We start from the raw sequence: 25,698 nt of genomic DNA, 5'->3' as shown, positions 1-25,698 counted from the left end.
AAACGTTCATGACTTTTTCCCCCACAATATTCATAGTGGGTATTTGAGTTCATGTCTGGCCCAAAACACAGAATCTAAATATGGCCATAGTCAAACAGCAGAAGATCCTCTTTTTGACTGTTCCTGAAAGTTTCATGCAGATATGTTCCTTTTTCTCCTAGGCTCTTGTGATTTATAAACCCAGGACTGGGAAAACCTTAACATTACCTAAGGCCCCAGTCCATGCACATTTAACATGGGAGTAAGCTCCACTTCCAGTGGATACGATTGCTCTGTAAGTGTAATTGGTGGCCAGGAGTTTTATAATTTTTATTTTTTTTATACTGTGGTTTCTTTTGAAAGCACTTGTGGCACTCTGAGAACGCTTGTTACAGTTCCCACTCTTGGGTACTGTCTAATCATGTACTCCCTAGAATCTTCTCATGTTGCATGATATCATCAACCTAAAGAAAAAGTGTTTTGAACAGAAGGAAGCTGAATAACAGGAACCCAGCGATAAGGGTCTTAATGTATTATTTTTTAAATTTTAGGATCAGTGCCTTCTGTTAATTTTTTTTCATTTCTTAATCCTGAACTTTGTTCATCTTCATGATAGTGCACAAAAGGATTGCATTCACCTCTGAGAAATCTGATTCTTTTCCGTGCCCCAGATCACATCAAAGCCACACATACAGTCATCTCTTGGCTGTCCATGGGGGTGGATTGACTGCCACCAGAAACACAGGATCAGGGTCATATTTCCACCTCTTCACCCAGCTGGGGATCTGTTTGCCAACTGGCAGCCCTCACACTGAATTTCCTGGGGAGGGAGAAGGGTGGGGAGTGCTTTGATCTTGTTTCACATCTCTCTCTCCCATTGACACATCACCATACAATCACACTTAGGCTCAAGCCTTTTCTGGGTAGTGTGTAGGGCTGAGCAAGGCGTCAGATGTGGGAGTTCCTTTGCTCTGTGGGTCAGTGCACCAGGCAGGTTTGTTTTAATCAAATCAAAGTAAAAGATTTATTGAGGATTAGTGCCACAGGGAACAAAAATAGACAATCAAATTCTATAGTTGAGATCAAGAAGCAAAGTTCAAAATAAAGTAAAAACAGAGCCTAAGGACCTAATCCTATCCAACTTTCCAGCGCAGATACAGCCAAGAGGGTGTGTGCTACTTCCTGGGGTGGGGGGAGGCAGTCATGGAGGCCTCCTCAAGGTGAGGGGGTGTTTGATGCCTTACCTTGGGGCTGCATTGCAGATGCATAGGTGCTGAAAAGTTGGAGAGGGTTGGCGTCTTGCGAAGCCCAGCTTTCATCTTACAGTTGCTGTGCATCTTGTTCTCTCAACCCAGTTGGGCAACTCTTTTATTCCATTTTTAGAAACATAGCCCCCTCTCCCCAAGGTTTGATAGGCTGGTTTTCAATTAACAGATGTTCCATCATCCTGCTTTTAAATCAGGTGAGAAAACTGGACCAATGACCAGGTGTGAGCTAGGTTTTGGTCAAGGCCATTGTTCTCTAGTGATATCCAACAGTTGTGGCTCCGATTTATATCTGAAAAAGGAATGCTGTGTGTGATATAATGGGGAAATATAACAGGCTGCTTCTGAGGTCAGCCTCACAGTATACAGGCAGCTCTCTTTTAGGGAGGGATGTTTTCTTGGGAGAGGAGTTCTTGCTTCTGACATAGGCAAACATGAGCGGTCAGTTTGTTCTCTGTCTCTGTAAAATATAATGTAAAAAAATGTTGAAAGGGACATTTTAAGAAGTTTCATTAATTTTGGTAATTATTGGATAAGGAAATAATACAACCAGGCAGCAGTAAGAAAAATAGATTTTCAAGATAATCATTGTGCGTTATAGATTCTCTTTAATGGTCACCTTGTCTGATTGATTGGTCTACCCTGGCAGAGGAAAAAAAGTTCTGTGCATCTGTGCAAAATTCAGCTGCTAGTATCTTCCTGAAAATCAGGATGCATAAGCTCTGCTGCTCACCATTCAGTGGCTTTGTAGTTTTATCTTATGAACATGTCGCAATGGTCTTTTGTTGCTTCACAGTACGTCATCAGCCATACACAGCTTGAGACTCGGACCCTCCAGCTTTCTGTCTGGCATTATGACAGGTTTGGGCGTAACAGCTTTCTTGGTGAAGTGGAGTTGCCCCTGGATTCCTGGAACTTTGAGAATCGGGCAGATGAGTGGTTTATGCTTCAGCCCAAGGTGAGGATTTGGTTTCAAAGGTTAGTTCTAAGCCAAGTGAACAAAGTGTTTAGATTTTGTGTAGGATAGCTTGCAGATATGCTTTGTGAGTGCTTTCTATTGTCTCTTCATTGGGAAACTACTTTTCCCAAAGTGTCTTTTAGAATAGTCAGAAATATGGTACTCCAAGAAACATCTTGTTTTCTTAGGATCTAAGCCAACCATTTTCAACCACTGTGCCGTGGCACACTGGTGTGCCGCGAGTGGTCCACAGATGTGCCACAGGAATTTGGGGGAATGTCATTTATTAATAGGGCCAATGGGAGATGTGAACCCCCACTGGCAGCATGGTGTGCCTTGTCAATTGTCAAAAACCTGGTGGTGCGCCTTGACCATTTTAGTGCCCTGTCAGTGTGCCGTGAGATGCAAAAGGTTGAAAATCAATGATCTAAACAAAGATTTTCAGGTGCCCTCTGATCCACCTAAAAAATTGTTCCCATGGTCAGGAATGGGGTGATATGGGGTGCAGGGAGTTACAAGGGGAGGAAGTTCTTCCCAAACTAAGTGCAAGTTCCCTGCACCCCACCTCACTGCTTTTCTGAGGGTTCCCTTGATCCGTGCTTTTTGATGGCTCAGAGGGCTGCTGCAAGGCGGATGGGGTGGTCTGCTTATGTAAATGAGTAATCTTCAGTCCACCCCTCTGTATGGAACAAGCACCAAATGAGGGTGTGTTTGGAGGTTTCCAAATACAAGCACTTATTGTTGGAGGGGCTACCTACATTCTGGTACATAGGAGCACCAGATGGTAGCTTCCTGTAGCCTGGGAGATCCCCCTGATTAACCCAGTTTTGAATACCCATTGATGTAGGCACAGAAACTGTTTCCCACCTTAACTTCTAACCTGGCTTCTGAAATGTTTTTCTTCTACCTTCCATGCACCTGTGGAACAAACAAGGACCATTTCCACTCACAAATTTGCAATCAGGGTGTTGTGTTGTTTGGCAAAAGCATCCTGTCTCCTGGGAAGAAGGGATCTAGTTGCCTTGAGGAGACATGTTCATTTTAAGTTAGAATTCTTCAAACAAAAATTTATTGTCTTAGGGAGTAGAAGGCCAAGAAAAATTATTCTCACATGTCCTAATTTTGTGATTTGGTGTGGCAAACATACAGTTGTCAATATTAAAGTTTAACTGGACCTTTGGTCATTCAGGCCAACTGGAAGACTTGAATTAGGTCATGCCCCATCTCCTCTGACATCCCACACATTTTGAGTTGGTCCTGCATAGCTCACATCTGCCCAACCTGTACTGCAAGAAAATGTATGGCAGTAGCATTTGCTTTGTGGACCTCCTTTGCTTTGTGGGGTTCTTCCTATGGGCATTTACTTTGTGGGCCTCCTGAATCTGTCAAGTCATGGACAGAAATTATTGCTAGTTGGGAAGCCTATACATGTAAAGATACGTGGGTAATGTGTCCTCACACATTCAGAATGATGGGTAGTGGGGTACTATGCAGTTTCTGTGAGAGAGCCACGCAGCATTAAGATTTGAAACTACAGCTTCAAGAGAAAAGTCAAACAGCAGCTGGGCTCTATCAGTTATGCAAAAGGCAGATTGATGTTGAGAGTTCTCTTTGCCACTTTACTCCTTTCCTTCAAGGTAAACTAGTGAGGGTTCAAGACAGGGCCTTCTTGGTAGCAGAAGCTAGGTTCTGAAGCTTCCTTCATTAGGAGGTATGTTTAATCTTTAGAAGGACTGTAAAGAGTATTTTTTTAGACAAGGTCTGGTTTAGTTTCTGGAGGAAAAATCCATTACGGGTTACAAGCCATGATGTGTATGTGCAACCTCCTGATTTTAGAAATGGGCTATGTCAGAATGCCAGTGCAAGGGAGGGCACCAGGATGCAGGTCTCTTGTTATCTGGTGTGCTCCCTGGAGCATTTGGTGGGCCGCTGTGAGATACAGGAAACTGGACTATATGGGCCTATGGCCTGATCCAGTGGGGTTGTTCTTATGTTCTTAGTGCTGTGGTTTTGACTAGCATGATGTGTAGATTTTACATTTAGTGGATTTAATTTGACTGTAAATGCTTTGTTTTTTTGTTTTGTTATAAATTTTTTTGCCTTGAGCCATTTGGAGGATCTGTTGAAGAAAAGCAGCATATAAATGCTGATGTCTTTGAATAAATAAAAATAAACTTTTGCTATACGCTTTTCTGCTGTGTTGAAACAGAAGCAGTGGGAAGTGTAAGTTAACCCAGCCTCTGTGTCCCAGCAGTTTATGTAACCTATAAATAAGTACATTAAAAGTCATGCGCCTTCTGCAAAACTCTGATAAACAAAACAGATTGTGAAATGGCCTTTGGTTGCTTACTACAATTAGGTAGCTTGCCTCTAAAATAATTGAGAAGGTGGAAGAAAAGGATACTACTTATGCCCACTGCCCAAAGCCCTTCTGTTTTGCTGTGTTCTTTTCAGGTGGATGTTGCAACCGATGTCAGCCTTCAGTACCAAGGAGAGTTGATAGTTTTACTGCGGTATATCCCCCCTGAGAGGAACCTAACACTTCCCCTGGGAGAGATTCAAGGTAAAATGAACCTTGATGGCACTATCCAGCAATGATTTCTCTGGAGACCTGAAATGCACCATCTTGCACAGGCATAAGGTCTCAACTTCCCAGGATGTTGAAGATGGGAATTGCCTTGCATTCAGTTAGTTACCAATCTCAAAAGAAATTTCAAATGATTCATTTTCCTGTAGTACTGAGGCCCCAGCAATATATCTTTTGGAACAGGTAGGATACGCTGGTTTTCCTAAATGAATCTAGCCTGATTTATGAACTGTCAGCTCTGTAGCATTTGTTATAATCTGATTTTCTTGTCTGAGAACACTTGACATTTTCATCATACACAATACTGCAGAAACATGATTAAAACACATTCAGGTTTTTGGTGTGGAGTGCTTATTGTTTTGTGATTTTTTGCATGATTACTGCTGATATTCATGTGACGAAGGTTTATAGTCTACATTGCCTCCTGTGATGATGATCTCATTTTGTTCTAGTTCTGCCCTCTCCCTCACCCCCACATTTGTACCTCATTAATTGCTGTATGCATAAATGTGTGATTTGGTCTGGGCAGAGATTTTGTGCTAACCCTCTTAATGATCTTTGTTAAGCCCTTTATTATCAGATCCTTTTTTAACATTACACATTTGTGCTATTGTACCTGTATGTACATCCCTGTATGTAGGGACATACATCCCTGTATGTACATCCCTGTACATACATCCCTGTATGTACATACATAATCCCTGTACATACATGTACATACATACAGGGATGTATGTATGTATGTACATCCCTGTACATACATACATCCCTGTACATACATACATCCCTGTATGTAGGGACAGCATCCCTGCTGAAGTCCTAAAGTGCTGCAAAGAGATCATCGTCACTGAGCTGCATGAAATCCTCTGTCTCTGCTGGAGAGAAGGTGGAGTACCTCAAGACATGAGGGATGCAAATATCATCACTGCACTGCAGCGAGTCATGGACTCTTCGCTCACAACAGGAGAGGAAACTGAACGCTTTCCACATGTGCTGCCTCCGATGCATGCGCTGCCTCCGACGCATTCTCAGCATCACCTGGCAGGACAAAGTTCTAAACAACACAGTCCTGGAACGTGCTGGAATCCCTAGCATGTATGCACTGCTGAAACAGAGACGCCTGCGTTGGCTCGGTCATGTCGTGAGAATGGATGATGGCCGGATCCCAAAGAATCTCCTCTATGGAGAACTCGTGCAAGGAAAGCGCCCTACTGGTAGACCACAGCTGCGATACAAGGACATCTGCAAGAGGGATCTGAAGGCCTTAGGAGTGGACCTCAACAAGTGGGAAACCCTGGCCTCTGAGCGGCCCGCTTGGAGGCAGGCTGTGCAGCATGGCCTTTCCCAGTTTGAAGAGACACTTGGCCAACAGTCTGAGGCTAAGAGGCAAAGAAGGAAGGCCCATAGCCAGGGAGACAGACCAGGGTCAGACTGCACTTGCTCCCGGTGTGGAAGGGATTGTCACTTCCGAATTGGCCTTTTCAGCCACACTAGACGATGTTCCAAAACCACCTTTCAGAGTGCGATACCATAGTCTCTTGAGACTGAAGGTTGCCAACAACAACCTGTATGTATACTTATAACTGTACCTGTTACTGTACTTGCTGTCAGTGACACTTGTAGTGCATTTGTTGAAGCATTCATGATCTATAGACCTTTGCCTGTTGGATTGTGGTGCACCCCAAAAGAGATTAGCATTCACAAAAGATGGAGTTAGATATAGATGCTATTTATTGGGCAGGAACAAGCTTACAATTGGAGGGAGGGTGAATCAAGGATGAAACCAAATAGATGAGCAGCAATTCAGGTGGTTCCATGAGGAGTAAAGGTGCCTATAAAATGGCACTAGACCCAGCAGGTGCGGGTTTCTGGGGAAGCTGGAGAGAGAAAGGAGAAGAGACATGAATGTTGCTTAGGGAAAGTGGAGATTCAGAGGAGAGGCATTAATGTTCTATGGAGATGAGGTTGTTTATTGAGGGAACCTATAGGTCTTTGGGAAAATAAAGGTGGGTGAGGGGGAGATAGAGGAGTTCTGTATGGAGAAAGCAAGAATTCAAGCTGGAATTCAGAGGTACAATTGCAGCTCAGCCGCAAGATTTGAAATCATTATTTTTTTTCTTGTCATGATGTGGTGTGGCCTCTCAAATGAGCTGGCTACCAATTCACTATCCTTGATGGAGGTTGAGAGAAAGCTCTTCTATCATTGGTTAATACTCCATGTCTTCTGAAGGAGGACTGAAGCAGAAATGAAACTGAAATATCTTCAGAGGCCTTGGTGGATTGTTAAGAGGAGCTGTACTGAAGCAAATATGGAGGATACCATCAAGATTTCTACCCTAACTGGTTAAAACATAGACTTAGGACATAGATTCTAGAGGACTCAGAAGGGTGAGTGGCAAGTTGCACTACTAATGGGCTGCATGCAGGAAATTGGAAAATAGGAAGGGGCAGTGGCCAAGATCACCTCTCTTTAATCTTCTGAGTCAGTTTGTGTCAATGAGTGAGGGAGGGAAACTGAAGGCAAGCAATCAAGACTAAGAGGAAAGAGTAATTCTCAGAAGGTTTAACAGGCAGTCCCAACAGTCACTTGTGAAATTTGTGTAGTGTTGTGACTTGTGTGTGGGTTGGGGGAAGGGTTAATGGAGATGGCACCATCCTTAGTGAGAGGCAAGAAGTGGTGCGTTCTTGAGTAGCAGCATTGCTGCATGTCTCTGGTTGCGGCAGAGGAGGAGATGGGAGAGAAGAAATTGGCAACAGAGTGACTGTAAGGCAGAGCAATGAGATGAACAAAGAGGCAAGTTCCTTTCCTAGGTTCTTGGGTTGGCATTGAGATTTCTATGGGAAGTGGAGTGGAAGTGCATGAGTTTGGGGGCAGCCTTGGCAGTTTGAGTCTATTGGCCTAAGTGGCCTTCTTTTTCTGTAGTGGCCGAGTGTCCTGATGTTTGTTCCATGCCCTGCAAGTCAGATAGGGAAGGAAAGCAAGTGTAGTCACTTCAGAAAACTTCCTCAAGGCTTCTCCAAGCAAGTGGGGGAGAGGGAAACGAGGAATAGGGGAACAGCTCTTTTTGGATCCAGCATGGATTTGATGGGTTCCTAGCATCAACCTGGACAAAAGGCACATAAGTCTGACAGAATCCCTGCATTTCCAGCATTGCCCCTTGACCAAAGATGCCTATTAGGGGCAGTCCAAAACAATTAAGCATACTGAGTAACAACCCATTTACTTTTTTATGATGTCTGAAGGTATTTTGGTAGAAGCCACATGGAACTTCTTGAGAACCCCTTAATTTGATTTTTTTTTTTTTTGTATTGGTAACCTTCAGTCTGGAAAGACTATGGTATCGCGCTCTGAAAGGTGGTTCTGGCACAGCATCTAGTGTGGCTGAAAAGGCCAATCCGGGAGTGACAATCCCTTCCACACTGGGAGCAAGTGCAGTCTGTCCCTGGTCTGTCTCCCTGTCTATGGACCTTCCTTCTTTGCCTCTTAGCCTCAGACTGTTGGCCAAGTGTCTCTTCAAACTGGGAAAGGCCATGCTGCACAGCCTGCCTCCAAGCGGGCAACTCAGAGGCCAGGGTTTCCCACTTGTTGAGGTCCATCCCTAAGGCCTTCAGATCCCTCTTGCAAATATCCTTGTATCGCAGCTGTGGTCTACCAGTAGGGCGCTTTCCTTGCACGAGTTCTCCATAAAGGAGATCCTTTGGGATCCCGGCCATCATCCATTCTCACGACATGACCAAGCCAACGCAGGCGTCTCTGTTTCAGCATTGCATACATGCTAGGGATTCCAGCACGTTCCAGGACTGTGTTGTTAGGAACTTTGTCCTGCCAGGTGATGCCGAGGATGCGCCGGAGGCAGCGCATGTGGAAAGCATTCAGTTTCCTCTCCTGTTGTGAGCGGAGAGTCCATGACTCACTGCAGTACAGAAGTGTACTCAGGACGCAAGCTCTGTAGACCTGGATCTTGGTATGTTCTGTCAGCTTCTTGTTGGACCAGACTCTCTTTGTGAGTCTGGAAAACATGGTAGCTGCTTTACCGATGCGCCTGTTTAGCTCATTATCGAGAGAAAGAGTGTCGGAGATCGTTGAGCCAAAGTACACAAAGTCATATGAAATCATATTTATCTGTGCACGTGGGGGGGAGAGGGATAGTTCCTTTTTTAGAAGAACTAGGTTAATGTGCTGAAGGAGGTGGAGAAATGGGTAGAGCTTTCCCTTGGTGTCTGTGAGAGAGAACTGCTGAGCAATAGATTATTTGGATGCAAGAAATCCTTCAGGGCTGGATGGTGTACAGTTGCTGTCCTGAAATAGGTGATTATATAGCTAGTTTAGGTGAAGTGTGAGGTATGGCTTGGGCTTGGGAGTTTATGGGTAGGGATGAAAGCGAGGAATTCTTAAGTGCTCTTGGGGTTTTCTTATCCAGGATGGCAGGATGTTATCTAAAACAATGGAAGATGTATAGACCAACCTTGCATTATGTATTTTGTCTTGATTAATTTTTATTAAAGGAAAGAAGAGTTCTAAAAAAGTAAAGAAGACGAGCTCACAACTGCCGTCAGGAGGCATATTAGAAGTGGTCATCAAAGAAGCCAAGAACTTAATGGCAGTCAAATCAGGAGGCTCTTCGGACACATTTGTGAAAGGGTAATTTGTCCCTCCTTCTCTCCTTGTGCTTTCTTGGTAACAATTTACCTGGTCGCATTTTGATCCTCCAAAGTGCTTTTATTTTGTGAGAAAAGCAAGAGATATATCTTGTGCCTGCACTTCATCCCTACTTCTTTCAAATATTCTAGAAGGCACTCATAGGATTGAGGTGTCTGTCATGTTGTCAAAAGCTTTGTGGAAAAAGTGAGATTTAAGAGGTATTTGAACAAAGCACTCAAGAAGGCATCCTGCAGGTGTCCCAAAACACAGTTCCAAGTATAAGGAATAACAAGCAAGGAAAGGCAAAGTTGTTGGGGAGAGCAGCAGACCTGCTCTTGTGCTTTTCTGCATAAGGATTGCACCATTAGAGTTTTTCAGACTTGGGGATCATAATTCCGTACTGTGTCCTTGTTTATTAGTATCCATGGACACCCAAGGGTGTCTTGTCCTGTAATGTCTTGTATTGGGTACAGGTAGTCCAGAACAGAATATGTGCATGCCACATCATATACGCTAGGGTATCTGTACCACTGTAATTCGGAAAAAGCACCCTTATAGTGGACACATTTTGCTGGCAGTTCACTGACATCAAGATACCTGTGACTGATGTGACTCTGAATGCTTTGGTTCAGTTCCCAACTCTTTTGTAGCTTTCCTGGATACCAACTGTATTTTAGACTCAGCTCCCTATATGTATTTTTCTCTCCATTGGACTAAAGACTTAGGTGGAAATCTTATACATGCTTAGAGTAAGACCCACTGAACTCAGCAGGGCTTACTTCTGAGTTGACATGCATAGGATGGTGGTGTTAGTGGCTCACTTGTTTCAGTTTTGGCCTGCTCAGTGGTTCAATGTCAGTAAGACGTATTATCGCAGTATTTTCTTTTCCTGCAGTGTAGTAGCCTTATCTCATTAGACTGCATGGTATGCAAAGAGCAGGCTTTGTTCAGATGGAGGAAACTATGTTGGGTCCTTTCTTTGTATTTAGAACAGTTATGACACACCAACAAAGCCATAATGCTCCTTCTCTTGTTTAGTTCCACTTTATTTTTTCTCTTTCAGATACCTGCTCCCAGACAGCAAGAAAGCCTCCAAACACAAAACCCCTGTTATAAAGAAGAGTGTGAATCCCCACTGGAATCACACCTTCACTTTTTGCGGTTTGAATCCTAGAGATATACACAATGTCTGCGTAGAACTCACTGTTTGGGACAAAGAGTCTCTTTCCAGCAATATCTTTCTGGGAGGCATTCGCCTGAACACTGGCAGTGGTAAGAGCAGGCAGTGGGTGCCAAGTCCCTTGTCTCTCCTTGGTGATTGGGGAGCTGTGAGAACATAAACCAAAAGGACATCGAGAGAAGAGGAGATGACTACATTTTCTGTTGGTTTAGAGAACTAAGTCTGAGATCTGCCCAAAACTCTTTGTTTTGTGAGCCACAAAGAACTGGAAATACCATAAAGGTCCTATTCAAGGCTCCCCTGCCTTCCGCTGTTGGAATTCTTTGTGGCATCTTAATGTGCAGAAATGTATTGACAGATACACACCACTCATTGTGTGAAATTCTCAGCCTCCCCCACTCCCAGCTGTGCACTTCAGATCCTTTGTGGGGTTTTTATTAGTTATTCTTATGTGAAGCCTTAATCTGTTGCTATGTGGTTGCAAGGAGAAGAGAAAGCATGGGTGTAGTTGCGCTTACTTGCTAAATGCTTCTGGAATGATGTGTGAAGGAGGAACTTGTGAGCTCCAACTTTGAGTACGAGTTCCTCCTTTACATATTAACAAGAAGTACAAACACAGAAAGTTCATCACTTCCTTACACACCTCTCCCTTTGCTGTCTCATAAGCAAGAGTTATAACTCCCTGTCTTATGTTAAAAAGAAAAAATCAGATGCGCACATTTTATGGCCAGAAATAACTGTGTTAATCATTCTGTTTAACATGTTACTCTCTGATGAAGAAAAGTAGCCATGTTTAACCTTTAGTGTTAGCTTTCAAACAGTTTCTAAATCTATAGGTCTTATTTCACAACTCACCACGCTGCTGGAATTCAGTCCGTGTTTTATAAAGGTCAGCTGTTTCCAAGGACTGTTGGCATTTGGGACCTCACATTATTTCTAGTTAAGTGCTTCAGGTATTGTTGCTGTTGAAATAGGAGTCAAATCATAAATCCAAGGTAAACGAAAACACGTTGACCATGCCAGTTCTTAGTGTGACGCTAAGGTGATGTATTTTGTTAATTGTTCAAAGCTCATTTTCACATCTTTTGGTTTTTGGTTCCTTTTCCTTGAAGCGTTATTTAGATTACATTTTGAAATAGATGGAATGCCTCTCCACTTTTTCTGAATGAAGGCAAAAGCATAAGTTTCCCAGGCTACAAGACAGAAAATATTTGGTTGAATTAAAAAAAAATCAGTATCTTTTTTTGACTGCAACAAATTACACTGACTTTATCCTGTTTTGCAATTTCCAGGTTTAAGTAATGGCCAGGAAGTAGACTGGATGGACTCACAAGGAGCAGAGCAGCTTCTCTGGCAAAGGATGGTTGACAGTCCTGGAGATTCTGTGGAAGGTGTGTTAATGCTGAGATCCAGCATGGGAAAACGCAAACTCTAAGAGGAGACGGTTTACTTAAGAATGACTCCCGGTATATTGCTTGTGTGATTACAATGTACTGTTGGTTGTCAGTGGAGCTCCTTCTGTTTGCACATGGAAAAGAAAGTTAGACTTTGAATCTCCTGAAATAGATTATAAATGCATTCAGCACTTTCCTACATTTGCTCTACCTTACTTACCTGAAGCCACCTTCAAGATTGGATTTCCTGGCTGAGTGACAGGAGTCTTCTAGAGTTCTGAGTCTTAAAGAACACAATATCATCATCTATTAATTTAAGAGAACTTTGACATTTGTTTGCGTTGTCACAGAAAAACAGCGATCAATAAACAGCCTGAAAGGATGCTGATTAGTCCAATTCAAAATAAACCCATTTCAGACTAGCCAAATCATTGCAATGAGCTAAGGGGGTGTTAGATTGCAGGCAAGCTGCAAAAATAATTACTCCCATCTACTCCTCCCTTCAAGATCTGCATTCTCATTTCCTTGAATGGTTCCCTGTGGTGGGTTTGGTAATAAGCAAGTCAAGGATCTCCAGCGCTATTTGGGGATTTTAGGGACCAGCAGATTTTGCTGACATATAAACTATAAAAGCAACATGCACCCCTGGTATTTCAGTACTTCATATAAACCTGTATATTAGAAGGTGCCAAGCAAGCAGACAAAAGAAAATCTGGTTGCCGTTATGATTTTGTGCCTCTGCAAGTATGCGGAGACTTAAGTTAATTCTTTCCAGGATCTTAACACAGTTTCTCAAAGAAAATGATCTCTCTCTCTCTCTCTCTCTCTCTCTCTCTCTCTCTCTCTCTAATTATTGGGGTTGTAAGATACAAAGTAGATCTACTTTCTGAGCTAAGACAAGCACTAGTGTTTGTCCAATTTTTTTTAACACTTCAGAAGAAAGAAAACTGATGACTTTCCTAGATAGCTGAGCTGCACTAATTGTTAGGCTGCTTCTCCTAATATTTAACCTAAATCTACCTCCCTTTTGCAAGTAAGAAACTGTGAACCCTTTCTCCTCAACCCCCAAACATCCATTCATGTATTTGAAAAATAATGTCTGTCACCAACCTCATCCTCTTCCATAGATTGCACAGGCCTTCAACTATTTGGTATAGAATTTTCCTTCCATCTAGACCTTGAAAAAACACATTGCTACTCTGGAGGCTAAGGCTCAGCATGGATTGGAAGGTGCAGCACTGGTCATACCTTGCCACTTTTCACAGAAACTTCTGGCCCAATCAAGAGAGGAAATGGTGGATAATCCTAGTTCTGCTAGGATCTATCCACCATGCTGCTTTGCCTTCATTATGGGACAGAAATGGCATGTGCCCGCTGGTCCTCCTTTGTGACTAGAGATAGTACACTGCCTGTAGTATTCAAATGGTGCGTTAATTGTATCTTCTTGACTTAGGGCCCAATCCTTTTCAATTTTCCAGGACCAATACAGCCGCAATGCAGCCCCAAGGTAAAAGAACAAATGTTCTCATACCTTGAGGAGACTGCCTTCCCAACACAGGAAGCAGTTCATACCCCATTGGCACAGCAGCACCAGCACTGGAAAATTGGATAGAATTGGGCCCTAACTTAGTTTGATGAATTGCAGTGAGAATGAACACTCTTCTCTTCATCCCCACATCTACTTGAGATTGCTTTCCTATGGACACTCTGTGGCTTCAGTGCCACTAGGGTAGTTCATAGCCATTGGACAGCAATTCGGATACTATGGAAGGCCATCAGTGGGACCAAATTGCTGGTGCTGCACCAGCTTTTGCCCCTGAAATAGCCAACGTAGCAGTGAACCACACTTTTAGGCTGGATGTTGGAGGGGCAGATTCATCAGTGGCATAGCTAAGTCATCTGATACCTGGGGCCCATAAATTTTTGACATCCCCCTTTTTATGACAAAATTATTTTTAGTAATAATCATATGAAATAAATAATAAAAATGGCCAGAAGACACAGTGAACACTTTCGTTTTATTGAACTTCACATACATAGGAAACTTTCCACCACCACCCCAAAATTAGCCCCCCATGTCTCCCTCTCCACGATTCCACCCCTCCACCCAGGTCCCATGTTCCAATTAGAACTTTGTAACATTGTGTATATATTCATAAACAATAAAAAAAACACAATAATAAAAAATTACAGCACAAAAAATGAAAAGTAATAGATTATTACTTTTTAATTACAGAGAGGCATTTGAAAAAACTTCCTTTATAGACAGTTGTAGGCAGGCTACAATTGGTCTGTCACACTACTGAAACAGAACATTACAATTTCTTCCTTCGAGCCTTAGCCTCAGCAAAATTGTCAGTCACTCCCTCAAAGCTTATCTTCCTCACATACTCATGTTCGATAGATAGTGTAGCTAGATTTATCAGTCTATCGTCACTCATGGTTGATCTCAGAGCTGTTTTTATTAACTTTAATTTTGAAAAGTTCCTTTCACAAGATGCAACAGATAGTGAGGAACAGTTTCAAACCTACAGATAAAGTTCGGCAGAGATTCCAAAAAATCCCATTTCACTATAAATTCTAGAAACTGTAATGCTGTCCACTTCTTTGTTACATCGATATGAACGTGAGCAGCTTTCAAATGTCTCCACAGTCAAAAGATTTCCATTACAATCTCTTCTCCAGAAAACTCGTTGTACATTTCTATGAGATTTGGTACAAACTTCTGAGGATTTTCTTCTTCAAAAATCAGAGAAAACGACTGAATGATGAAGAAGTTTGCCATTATTGGTTCCATTCCTTTAAAACACATGTTCAGTTCTTGAAGGAAATGATCAATACATTCATCAGTGCCCTTCTGCTTTCTTCATGCAATGTCAGGCCAACATCTTTTGCCATTTGACCTAGCATTCTTTTTCGAGATCTGACTCTTATCTATATCGATGTCTATTTCCTTACATGTTGTTGTGGCATAGTTAACGGCCCTCTCAACCATGTGTGTACCTTGTTCTGCAAGGAACTATTTTAAAGCTTTGAATTTCGCTGTGCATTGTTCAAGAAAGATTCCGGCTGTCTGCAAGTATTTTTGCGTTTGATTTAGCTCGTTTAAAATTTCACACCAGAAACAGAGAAAACCCAGGAAAGACAAATCACGCACAGCAGGGACCAAATTCTCAGCTGATGCTCTTGTGTCCAAAGTGGAGTTCGATTTGCAGAGTGCTTCAAAGGTTGAGATTAACTGATCATAATTCATTTTTACTGCATGCACTTCTTCATAATGAGCACTCCATCTTGTTCTGGACAATCTTTTCACAGTTATACCTGCATTCCATAGCAGTTGCCATTGCTGAGTTGAGGCTGAAAAGAAGGAATAAATTGTTTCCAAAATTCCAAAAAAATTCACTCTTGAAGAAACTGTTCCAAAAGAATGAACTCCATAAAGGTTCAGAGAATGATTTGCACAAGGAACGAATACAGCCTTGGGGTTAATTTCTTTGATTTTTGCTTGAACACCACCATGAATACCAGCCATAGTTGCAGTGTTATCATATCCCTGACCACAGCACAGGTTGATGTCCAATCCATCACTTTCCAGTTGCTTCAAGATTTCTGTGAGTTCAGCAGCTGTTTTCTCATAAATTGGAATAAAGTCGAAGAATGATTCTTTAACAGTGACTGTACCATCTTCAGTATGGACAAACCTGATCATTTCACACATTTGTTCTGTGTGTGAAACATCTGGGTGCTGTCGAAAAGAATTCGAAAGAATTTGACTTTTTAAATATCTGCTGCTATTTTCTGTTTGCCATGACTTCCAAGAAGGTGAATGAATTCGTTCTGTGTTTGTGGAGATAAGTATGACGTCAATCTGCCTTGAGATCGAATAACATTTCGGATTCTTGCCTCCCCATAGCGGGATCCGCTCTCCCCCCCAGGGGCTCTACCGACAATCTCAAGGGGACCCGAGCAACTGTAGACTTACCGTTTTGGTAAAGACCACGAGTGTTGGCAGCTTTGCTTAACATGGTTTATTCTTGTCAGTTGCTTGACATTCATCAGGCCCTCGTTACGCCATAGGGCCTGGTGGGTTTGTTAATCCCTCTCCCCCAAAGTCCAGATCGCCCTTTACCTTAAGGGTCCATAAGCACTGGCTCCCACAAGGTTCCTCTGGGTAAAGGCCACACCCAAGAGTTTTATCTCAATAAGAGCCCCTGCGCTGCCAACCAGGGTACTGGTGGTCTTTCAGGGTCTGCAAGGGGTGCCAGTGACTGGTGGATGGATGTCGGTAGTCACCAGTGCTCGGTTGATTTGTTTGGGTAGCAAGGTCCTGGGGCAGCCCCTGGGCCTCTCCAGGTGGGCCCAGCCTCCCTGCTGCCAGGATGTGACTCCTCTCCTCGGCCTGGATGGAAGCTCCAGCCCTTCCCGGACCAATGCCTCAAGCCTTGGAGGCAAGTGGTAAGGTTGTGTCCCGCCTCCAAGAGCATGAGCCCCCCTCCCCTCTGGCTGCTGGGCTCCTTATGAATCCAGCAGGAGCCCTTAAAGGCCCCACCCCTTCAGGTCATGTGATCCTTCTCAGGCTGGGGAGCCTTCAGGTCCTACACCTGAGGTGACCACCTGCCTGGAGGTGGGGTCCTGGCCATACTTATCTGTGGAGGAGACCATACTTATATACTTCCTACTTCCAAGGAGTCCTTTACTCCTGAGGAGTCCCTTGCTCCCAAGGGCATCTGTGTTGCCAGGGCCTGGCCCTGGTGACAATTCTTAAAAAGTGCTCCTTCAAAACTGGGTCATAATAAACAGTAATTTCACCAGTTCCAAAAAATTTCCTTCGTCATCCGATGACATGACCATGGAATGGTCTTTATGACCATGGAAAGCAATATTTTGTTTGGCCAAAAATAGAACAACGTCTAAAAGACAGTGCAAAATGTCTCTCAATTTTTGCCTCTCTTTCTGCATCTCCACTTGCTGGATTGCACCAATAGTTTTCTGGACTTCAAGACCTGTGAATAAAGCCCTCCGTTTCCCTAAACAGGAGAGGTGTGTATCCAAATTCTCATGGTCAGCAACTCAAGGATTTAATTTCCACCAAGAATTGAAACCTGTAATAAATTTGGATACACCAGCTTTTGTATCCTCTGCAAAAAGTTTACAGCAGAAACAAAACAAGGAGTTTGTGGATTTGGAATAGATCATCCATGATCACAGCATTTTTCCACCATCTGCCGCAGATTTATAAAACCACGATGAAGTCGGGTGTCAGATTTCTCCTTTGCTCCTTTGGCCTTCTTGCTGTACTGATGAGAAAGGCCCATCTCGGTTCTGAATTGCCTCACTTCTCCTCCTAACCAGAATCACTCTCAGGTCATCTGGCACTGGTGTTGGCCAGGCAGCAATATCTGAATAAATTGTCTCCTGTTGCTCAAAGTCTTGCTCTCCTCTAGATGATGATTCAGGTTCGCTGTCTTGCTCTCCGCTAGATAGTGATTCAGATTCACTGTTGTCTTTTAGGCCAGTGATTTCTGCATCTTCTGATGTTTGCACTACAGGTGCTCTTGATGGTCCAGCTTGCATAAGGTCTTCAGAACTTTCAGTTGCTACATGCAATGTTGAAGGCTTAACATACTTGAAGATTGAACCTGACATACTTTTAATTGCCTCATATTTTGCTTTTTAAATTTTTCTTTGTTGAACACCACTGGGCTGTTTTCTATTCATGTTGCAAATCCACCACAAATTTGATCACTGGATTGGAACCAGCAACTCTAGAACAAAAATCCAAAAACACAGTAAGAAAGATCTAAAAAAAAGACCTCTCGGAAGGACAACCCATGTACACACCACAGGAGCATAGATTTACAGGTACACAAGAGACTTTCCAGGCACCCCCCAAAATACATCCAGAAGTGCATCACATCAACACACAGCAACCAGAAGTAAAAGTAGCACCTGCCCCCCCACCCCAGGGGAGGAAATGGGAAGGAAATCATGTTGGCATTTATGAAATCTCTCTCACTCTCACTCTCACTCTCTCTCTCTCTCTCTCTCTCTCACACACACACACAGCATGAAAGAAATATTACAAAGTAATGCTCGTCGAGGCTTCTGAATTTCCTGTTTGTAGAAGACGCTGTTCCTTGCAGTTGCTGCTCGAGGAGAAGCCACAGCCCAACCTCGTGTGCTTGCCGCTGTGCGCCAGGAGGCTCCCTCCTCTCTTCCTTCTCTTGCTGATGCCCAATGCCTGCTTTGCAGGTACCCCAGCAACCACGTGAGCCTGAGGAATAGGCTTTCAGAGAGCCCCTGTTCCTGGGCTCAGAAGGGGCTGTGTTAGGTCCTGTTCCAAAATCTGGGGCTGGTGCTGACTGATGAGCTCCTTGCTGAGGCACTCACATGGCCACTCTTGACTGGTTAAGCCTGGGCTTATAAGCAGCTACGTTGCATCCTGGCTCCCAGTTCTCCTGTCATCTTGCGGGCCCCTCAGGCACTGGCATAGCTAGAGGGGTGTGGTGTACTAAGTTTTGCAGGGAGCCTCCCTGCAGTGTGCAAGCGGCTCCTCCCCCTTCCCTTGGGAGCCATTTACCTCAGTTTTGCCTCATTGCAGCGTGTAAGCAGCTTCTCCCCTCCCCTTTGGAGCCATGTGGGCAGGGGGAGGGAATGGAGGCAAATGGCTCCCAAGGGGAGGGGGAGCAGCCGCTTGCACGCCACAGGGAGGCACCCTGCAAAACTTAGTGCGCCGCATCCCCCCTAGCTACACCAGTGCCCTCAGGACACTGCTTGTGGGCTGGAACCTGGGGCAGACCGCCCCCCCTACCCCTTGGTAGTGACGCCTCTGATTTTCATAGTGGCACAAGCCTGTATCAATTTCAGGTAAAACGTTTGTAGGCCAGGGCCATATGACTTGGTGCTTCTAGCCAGATTCAACTACCAAGCCTTTGTTTTCCTATCTAAAGCTAAAGTTAGCCTCTTAAAAGCCAGCACTGTCATCTTTGAGTTTTGGATTTATTCATGAACAGATAAAGCTGTCATATGCTGACTCACCACTAGTCCTTTTAGCCCAGTGCTTTCTACTTCAAGTGACAACAGCTTTCCAAGATCTTAGGCCAGTGATTCCCAAACTGTACTCTGCAGTGCCCTAAGGCCTGGTGTGGCCCCTTTCTCCTGGCTCTCCTGGGTGCTGCCATCCTGGCTGGCCAGGATTGCGCAAGATCTCAGGGGAGTGTGGCACGATGCTGCCATATCAGGACATTGTGGAAGAGTGCTGTGATCAAGATAAGTTGGGCGCTGTTGTCTTAGGCAAAGACGTTTCCCAGCCCTGCTACTTGTGACCCATTTTTTAAAATTGGAAATTGCACAGGTTGAATCTTAGCACAGTGATGGAATCTGTGTGCAAAGACATTGTCCCCGATAAATTTCTGGTGTCAGAACTTCTTCATAAGCAAATAGTAAACTCCACTGGTTTCAGTTAAAACTAAGAATCCCAAAGAGATGAATAACTGCTTTTCAAAGCACACTTAAAGCATAACATCTGGGTGTAGTGTAGCTACTGTATCATAGGATCAGTAGAACTGATTCTTAACCAGTATTGTGGACTTACAGGAGATAATATTGCATCTATTCTGGATGTTCATCATCGTGGTCAGTCTGTAAACCACGGGGATAGTGATACATTTTGAAGTGCAAGAGCTCACCATGACATCCCTGCTGCCACATCCCACTAAGACCATACACAGCAACAAAGAATTGTTTCTTCATTTGAGTCTTTTCTTCTCTTGTCACTTATTCCCAACATGAAATGTACTATATTTCATTTAAAGTTCTAGCTCATTTAAAATCAAGTTCTTGGAATGCGTTGCAATAGTTTAAAAGAAATATACAAATTTATATAAATTTAACTTGAAAAATGTCCCAGATAAATGCAAAAGATACATCAGAATGTTAGTTTATACAAGTTTCCTAAAAAATAAGTCCCACTGTTTTCAAGGACTTACTCCCAGGTAAATTGCATAGGAGTATAGCCTTAATGTAACATACTGTCTCTGAGATGGTCCTTGGGAAAGATAATGGATATATCATTAACATGTGCCCCTAGGCAAATTTCTGAGTTTGCCTTCTGTTGAGCCCAATACTTCTCCTTGGCTAAAGTCCTTTGGAAAAAAGTTTCAGAGGCAACAGCTGAGCAGTCTTGCTCTAGGAAAAGAACCAGAGCTGTGCTCTCCAACATGCTATACCTTGCTATTAACTCTACAGTATAAATCAGGTACATTTTTTACTGTTTTATGCTATGAATAGATGATCATCTTCATAATTATCTAGTTGTATCACTTTTTCAAAAATAAGTTGTTTTTTTTAAGAAAAAGCTTATTTGGGTGTAATAAAGCTTAATTGCCAAAAGATTAGCAACATGAAAAAGCCGCCAGACACAAATACAGGTATTGATAATAAAACCATTATCCCAGGAAAGCAATGGACATGCACAAATCTGTTGGCAAATACTGAATTGCATCCAGACTGTTGCACTTGTGGAAGGGATGCTGCCAGAAACTACCTTCCCCAGACCCTCCTCCCTACCTGAGCTCCCTGAAAATCTGCTGAGGGTCAGGGGACCCTTGACAACAGCATGGCATACTTCATGGGCGGACTGCAGAGCAAGGGAGAAAATACACAGAGGGTGAAAGGGAACCACAAGCAGAGGCACACATTTCAGAAATAGTTCTGGCTTCTAGCTATTTCCCTCTTTTTCTGCAGCCCTACACAATAGTTCCAATGCTGAGGATCTCCTGACCCTCAACAGCAACTTTTCGGGAACTTCAGTGAGGAGGCGGGGAAGGTGATAAACATGCTAAGGCCTTCACGGCTGGTCTCCAAAGTGGACTATAAAAGTTTTTTGGGGATGAGAGCTGTGGTTTAAACTAAAACTACTTTTTAAGCTTTTAGTACTTTGTTAGTACTACTTTTCTCAGTTTTTATTTTCAGTTTTTAACTTTACCAAAAAATTTTGTTGAGTTGTAGTTCTTAGCTTTTAGTTCTAGTTTAGTTTTAGTTCGAACCATAGCTCTCATCCCCACCAAAAATCTTTTACACTCCAGTAGGGCAGTGGTTCTCAAACTGGGGCGTCGCGACACCCCCAGCCAGGGAGCCCTGGCCTGTGCGCCCTTAAGGGGCAGGGAGAGGGGGAGGCAACGACACAATCACCAGGATTGCGTAGCTTTGGAGGGGGCGTAGGGGCTTGCTAAGATTTACCGCAGCCTCTAGGGGCCGTGGGAGCCCCACGCCAGCCTCTGCAGGGCTCTCCAACTTGTGGAGACAGGCAAAATAACGATCATGACCCACTTCCAGTTTTGGAGGCTGGTGCAGGGCTCCCTGCACCTCCGGGAGGCTGCTGCAGGCTGTGGTCTCAGCAAGCCCTTGCGCCCCTCCAAAGCAACATGATCCTGGCAGTTGCATTGCTGCCCTCCCCTCCCCTGCAAGGACTTACAGTGAGGCTCAAACTCCCTGGGAGTTTGAGAACTGCTGCAGTAGGGGAAGGTGATTTTAGGCAGCATGTCTTCCATGAGCACAAGGCTTGGGATACAATCCACTGTCGTACTCTTTGTGAATTTGTGATATTCACATGCTAGTAAGTGTTTTGTTACATGAATGCAGACTGGACTATATCCACATTTGCTGTGAAATAGGGATTTATTGTGGAGCAAAATATAGGCCTATTATGGCTCTATGTAATAGGTTCTGTTTTGCACTTTGGTAGCTCAAGCTACAGAAGCCCTTTGTGACAATGAATATGTTTTGAGGAGGATGTTCTGTTTAATACACAATGCAGTCGTATTATAGCATGTGAATCAGACCTCATTTAAGGCATAATGGCTTAGTGGGGTACTGTATTAGTGCATGGATAAGGCAGAGGATTGATTCAGAAACGGTATGATGGCACATTCTGTCCATTTTCATGCTTCAACTGTTTTTTTGGTCTATGTGTTCCCTTTCCTGCCATGAAATGGCCTTAGTGAAAATAATAAGCAGCCACCCAAAAGGATTGCATTAAATGGTGAGTTGATGTTCACTGATAGCAGCAACTTGTTCTGTGGAAACCTGCTTTATACTTTATCAGTTCTGAAAACAAGTATGTGGGACAAACAAACATGATTCTTGCATAGTTGACTTTTCTATTTAAAATTGTTCTGACTTTGCTTGTGACTTCGAGTCATGATGTATTGTGTGTCCTCCCTCTGCGTAGTACGTAAAGCAATCAACATCCAAGTTAAAACCTTGTCTCTGTTCACTGTGAGAGCTAAACCATTCTTGACAAGGCTTCTCACCCTAGCTGCTTAAACAGTGATTTAGAGATGGATACATAGAGCCACATTATATGTAGCTTTTTCAAAGCATTCCTTTGCATGGCTGTCACATCTCTGCATATTTTTTGCACTAGCAGCTCACAAAACAGGTATAAGAAATGGGCCAAATACAATATATTGAACCACCAATTTTTTTTAGGTACCTTTTTAGGTACTTTTAAGTAACTGCCAAGGTACCATCTTTCTCCTTTCTGCTGTTGTTTTTTCTTAAAAGTCTAAGGCCTGAAGAGAACAATACAACTATAAATTCTTAATGGTGAGCTTTCCCAGTTTGTTAAACAGGTGTTACACACTTTCCTTTTTGTTCTCTACATCTATTGATTTTTATCACCATGAGATATAAGCAAGGCGGATCCTTTGGATTCCCACAAAGGTATGCATTAAGTAAAGATTATGACAGCTTCTTCTGTAACTGTTGACATCATCCCTGGGCTTGCACCATGCTGTATCTGCCCATGCTGTGTCTGTCCATGGGGACACTACCATGTAATTGGCATACTGTATGTAATAAGTTCTCTGGCACAATGTGGAAAGAATGCCTATAGACAAACAGAACAATCCTGGGCATGCATACTTAGAAGTAAGTCTAATTGAGCTGAATAGGACTTACTGCCAGGCGAGTGTGTGTAGGATTGTGACCAAAGAATCCAAGATTTGGTAGTAAAGAGAGGAAGTCTCAAACCACAAAGAGAGAAATTTCTCACACTGAACTGGAAATTGACGAGCACATTTCGTTTGTGGCAATAAATTACACAGGTCTGAAAAAACGTTTTCAAAATTTATGGAGGTTTTTTATGAATTTGGGGTGCCAATTCCAAAATATGATATCAGTTTTGGGTCGGGTTTTGGGGTTTTGGAGATACAGCATAGTGAGCCATTCATTAGTATCTCCAAAACTAGATGCGATAGGGCAAAACTGATGCCATTTTGGAATCAGCACAGTAAAATGTGCATAGGCCTGTGTTCTAACTGCATGCTTCAACTACTAGCCCACAGAATTTGATTCTGTTAATCATCAAATGATGTCAGCATTGAGTGAATACAAAAACCTGTACAATGCAGGTTGTTTTTTTTTAAAAAAGACAGCACAAGTGCTTTGTTGTATTTGTTAAATGAGCAAATGTCTTTCTATTGTATTTATTCCTGTTGTTGCAACTAAGTCATTTGGAACATTTATGCTGGCCATGAACAGTATCAAATGATAGAAACTGTATTATATTAAGCAATGACAAATATCAGGCAGAATATTTTCCCACTCAAGCTTGCTACTTGTACTTTCTTCTGTATTTGTACGTTGTGATCGGTGGATGGAAAAAGGCTGACTGAACTCATTTGTAGGTACAGTAAAGTCTTATTTTGTGTAATTAAATTCTTTAGCCATGTTAAATTTTAATCCCTTTCCCAAGGGTTTTAATGGGAAAATATCATTCTAGTTGTTTACTGATAGCAGGGAGACAACTCTTATGGATGCACATGTTTTGACCCCTGCAGGCAAAAAGTATACTTCAAAAACAGAAACTACTCTCATACAGAAACACTGGGGTGGGTTCCTTGTGAGTCAGTGCTCAATTCATGCCTTCTTGGAGGACAGGTAGTTCTACTGTCACTCCTAGCCCTTAAATTTGTTTGCAAATGATATTCTACACACTACACTGAACAGGCTGTAGTGTTCATATCCATATAATGGTATACACAGTTATTAACCTTTCATCAGAAAAGGACAAGAACTTGGAACTGCTGGGTGGAAGGACCAGACCTTAACAGAACATGTCATTTCTTCTTCTAAACATTAAGCAATGCATACGTGAAGGAGTCTAACTTCAAGAAAATACTTTTTTTACATCTGAAAAATACTGCAACATACAAAAGTTTTGCCCATAAAATTCTCTATCTCACCTGATCATCTTTTTAAAGAAAATGCTTCTGTGTATCTAATTTTCTAAGCTAAGAGCCAGGCTGTGGCATCTACTAATGCTTGGCTCTGTCCACAGTGAAGCAGCATAGTCAGGCACCAAAAGAAAACCAAACCATGCAGCTGTCTTCTCTCTTCTCAGTGGATATTGTGCTGAATGAAGAAAGTTTGATAATTGGAAGCAAGAAGTTCTTTTTACTTTCTTTCTAAGGAAGAGGCTCAAAGACAGCCCCTTACTACGGTACCTTGAAGATCCATTTGGTAGAATTAAGGAAAAAAACTGTCAAGTTATGCAAAACAATACTTTATTAATAAAGTTCTGTAAAAAGAGACAAAATTTACACTGGAGGCAATGTTCAAAGCTATTCCTGGAAACCCAACCATACAATTCAATACTGTTATAAAGATAAAATACCTTCAAAGGAGAAGAAAGAATTTTTTTAAAAAGAGGCATCATTCATAGTAAATGAAACAAAGCTCCCACAAAAGGCTAAAAAAACCACACATACACACATGCTAAAAGATCTGTACATCAGTGACTTCTATCATTCCATGCTTTGAGTAGCACCAGAAAGAAATTTAATGAAAGGTACTGGCACATTAAGGCTAGCTACAAATCCAGAATCAGGCACAGGACTGGCCAGCTTCTGCTTGCAGTTTCATCTCTTCTTTTCTCAAAGGGAAAGCATCAATGAGAGCAAAGACCTCAGCAGGGGTTGCTGGGAAGGGATAACGCTCCTTGTCCACACCATGCTTATCAATCACCAACATGCTGAAGTTATACTGGGGGATTTGAAGCAGCAACCTTGAAGATCAAAGATAAAATCAGGTTTGTAATAGCCTTGAGGAAGGAGTTGCTAATACATACTACATTTCATGACTTGTCTTCCCTGCTCCTTCCAACTATGATTTAGTAAGCACCTCACAACAGCATATCTGCCAATGTGCGAGAAGGAACACTCATTCCCCTTTAACTGTGGAAAAGGTAATGGGAGGCTATAAACTAGTTTCCAAAGACATCCAGGCCTAAATGTACAATCTGACCATATGTGTTCTTTAGCCGCAATGGAAAATACAAGTGTCACAAATTCAAAGTGACAGCTGCTACAACAGAAGCAGACACTATCTCTCACAGATTATCAAGTTACATGGATAAAAATAGCCAGGAAAATAAAGCTGTGCAAGATTTTGTCCATTGTTTACTTTTTACATAGAGAGCATGTTAATATCTGTTTCTATGTTCTGTAAGTGCACATGATATGCTGGGAATTCTGTCTGTATCTCTTCCCATACTTCCCTTTTACTGCCCGTTTGACCAAACTTGGTCTAGAGAACTTATGCCCCCTTTAAGCTAATTAATCCCCTTGGCTCAAACACAGCTAGCTCTAGCTGCATACAAAACTACTACCAAACCCCAGCCCCAACAGGA

General features: G+C 42.8%; 2 protein-coding genes and 1 pseudogene across 5 annotated transcripts in view; 1 reads left to right on the top strand and 2 right to left on the bottom strand.

Annotated features, from left to right (window-relative positions):
• The window catches only part of SYTL5 (synaptotagmin like 5), a 47,158-nt gene extending 35,112 nt beyond the window's left edge, over positions 1–12,046 (top strand). For both annotated transcript variants that reach the window (XM_066621782.1, XM_066621780.1), the window contains 5 exons: positions 2,041–2,202; positions 4,657–4,765; positions 9,296–9,431; positions 10,495–10,703; positions 11,904–12,046. In XM_066621782.1, the coding sequence (XP_066477879.1) occupies positions 2,041–2,202; positions 4,657–4,765; positions 9,296–9,431; positions 10,495–10,703; positions 11,904–12,046 (759 nt within the window). The remainder of the gene's footprint in view (positions 1–2,040; positions 2,203–4,656; positions 4,766–9,295; positions 9,432–10,494; positions 10,704–11,903) is intronic.
• Positions 12,047–16,698: 4,652 nt separating this feature from the next.
• On the bottom strand, positions 16,699–17,651 carry LOC136645054 (zinc finger MYM-type protein 5-like; annotated as a pseudogene).
• A 6,906-nt stretch (positions 17,652–24,557) lies between these two features.
• Positions 24,558–25,698, bottom strand: part of SRPX (sushi repeat containing protein X-linked) — a 52,835-nt gene continuing 51,694 nt past the window's right edge. For all 3 annotated transcript variants that reach the window (XM_066620874.1, XM_066620876.1, XM_066620875.1), the window contains one exon: positions 24,558–25,074. In XM_066620874.1, the coding sequence (XP_066476971.1) occupies positions 24,894–25,074 (181 nt within the window). In that variant the 3' untranslated portion in view covers positions 24,558–24,893. The remainder of the gene's footprint in view (positions 25,075–25,698) is intronic.

The sequence above is a fragment of the Tiliqua scincoides genome, chromosome 3, assembly GCF_035046505.1.
Source record: "Tiliqua scincoides isolate rTilSci1 chromosome 3, rTilSci1.hap2, whole genome shotgun sequence".
NCBI lineage: Eukaryota > Metazoa > Chordata > Lepidosauria > Squamata > Scincidae > Tiliqua > Tiliqua scincoides.
Note: the sequence above shows the minus strand (reverse complement) of the source record. Positions and strands in the feature narration are given on the sequence as shown.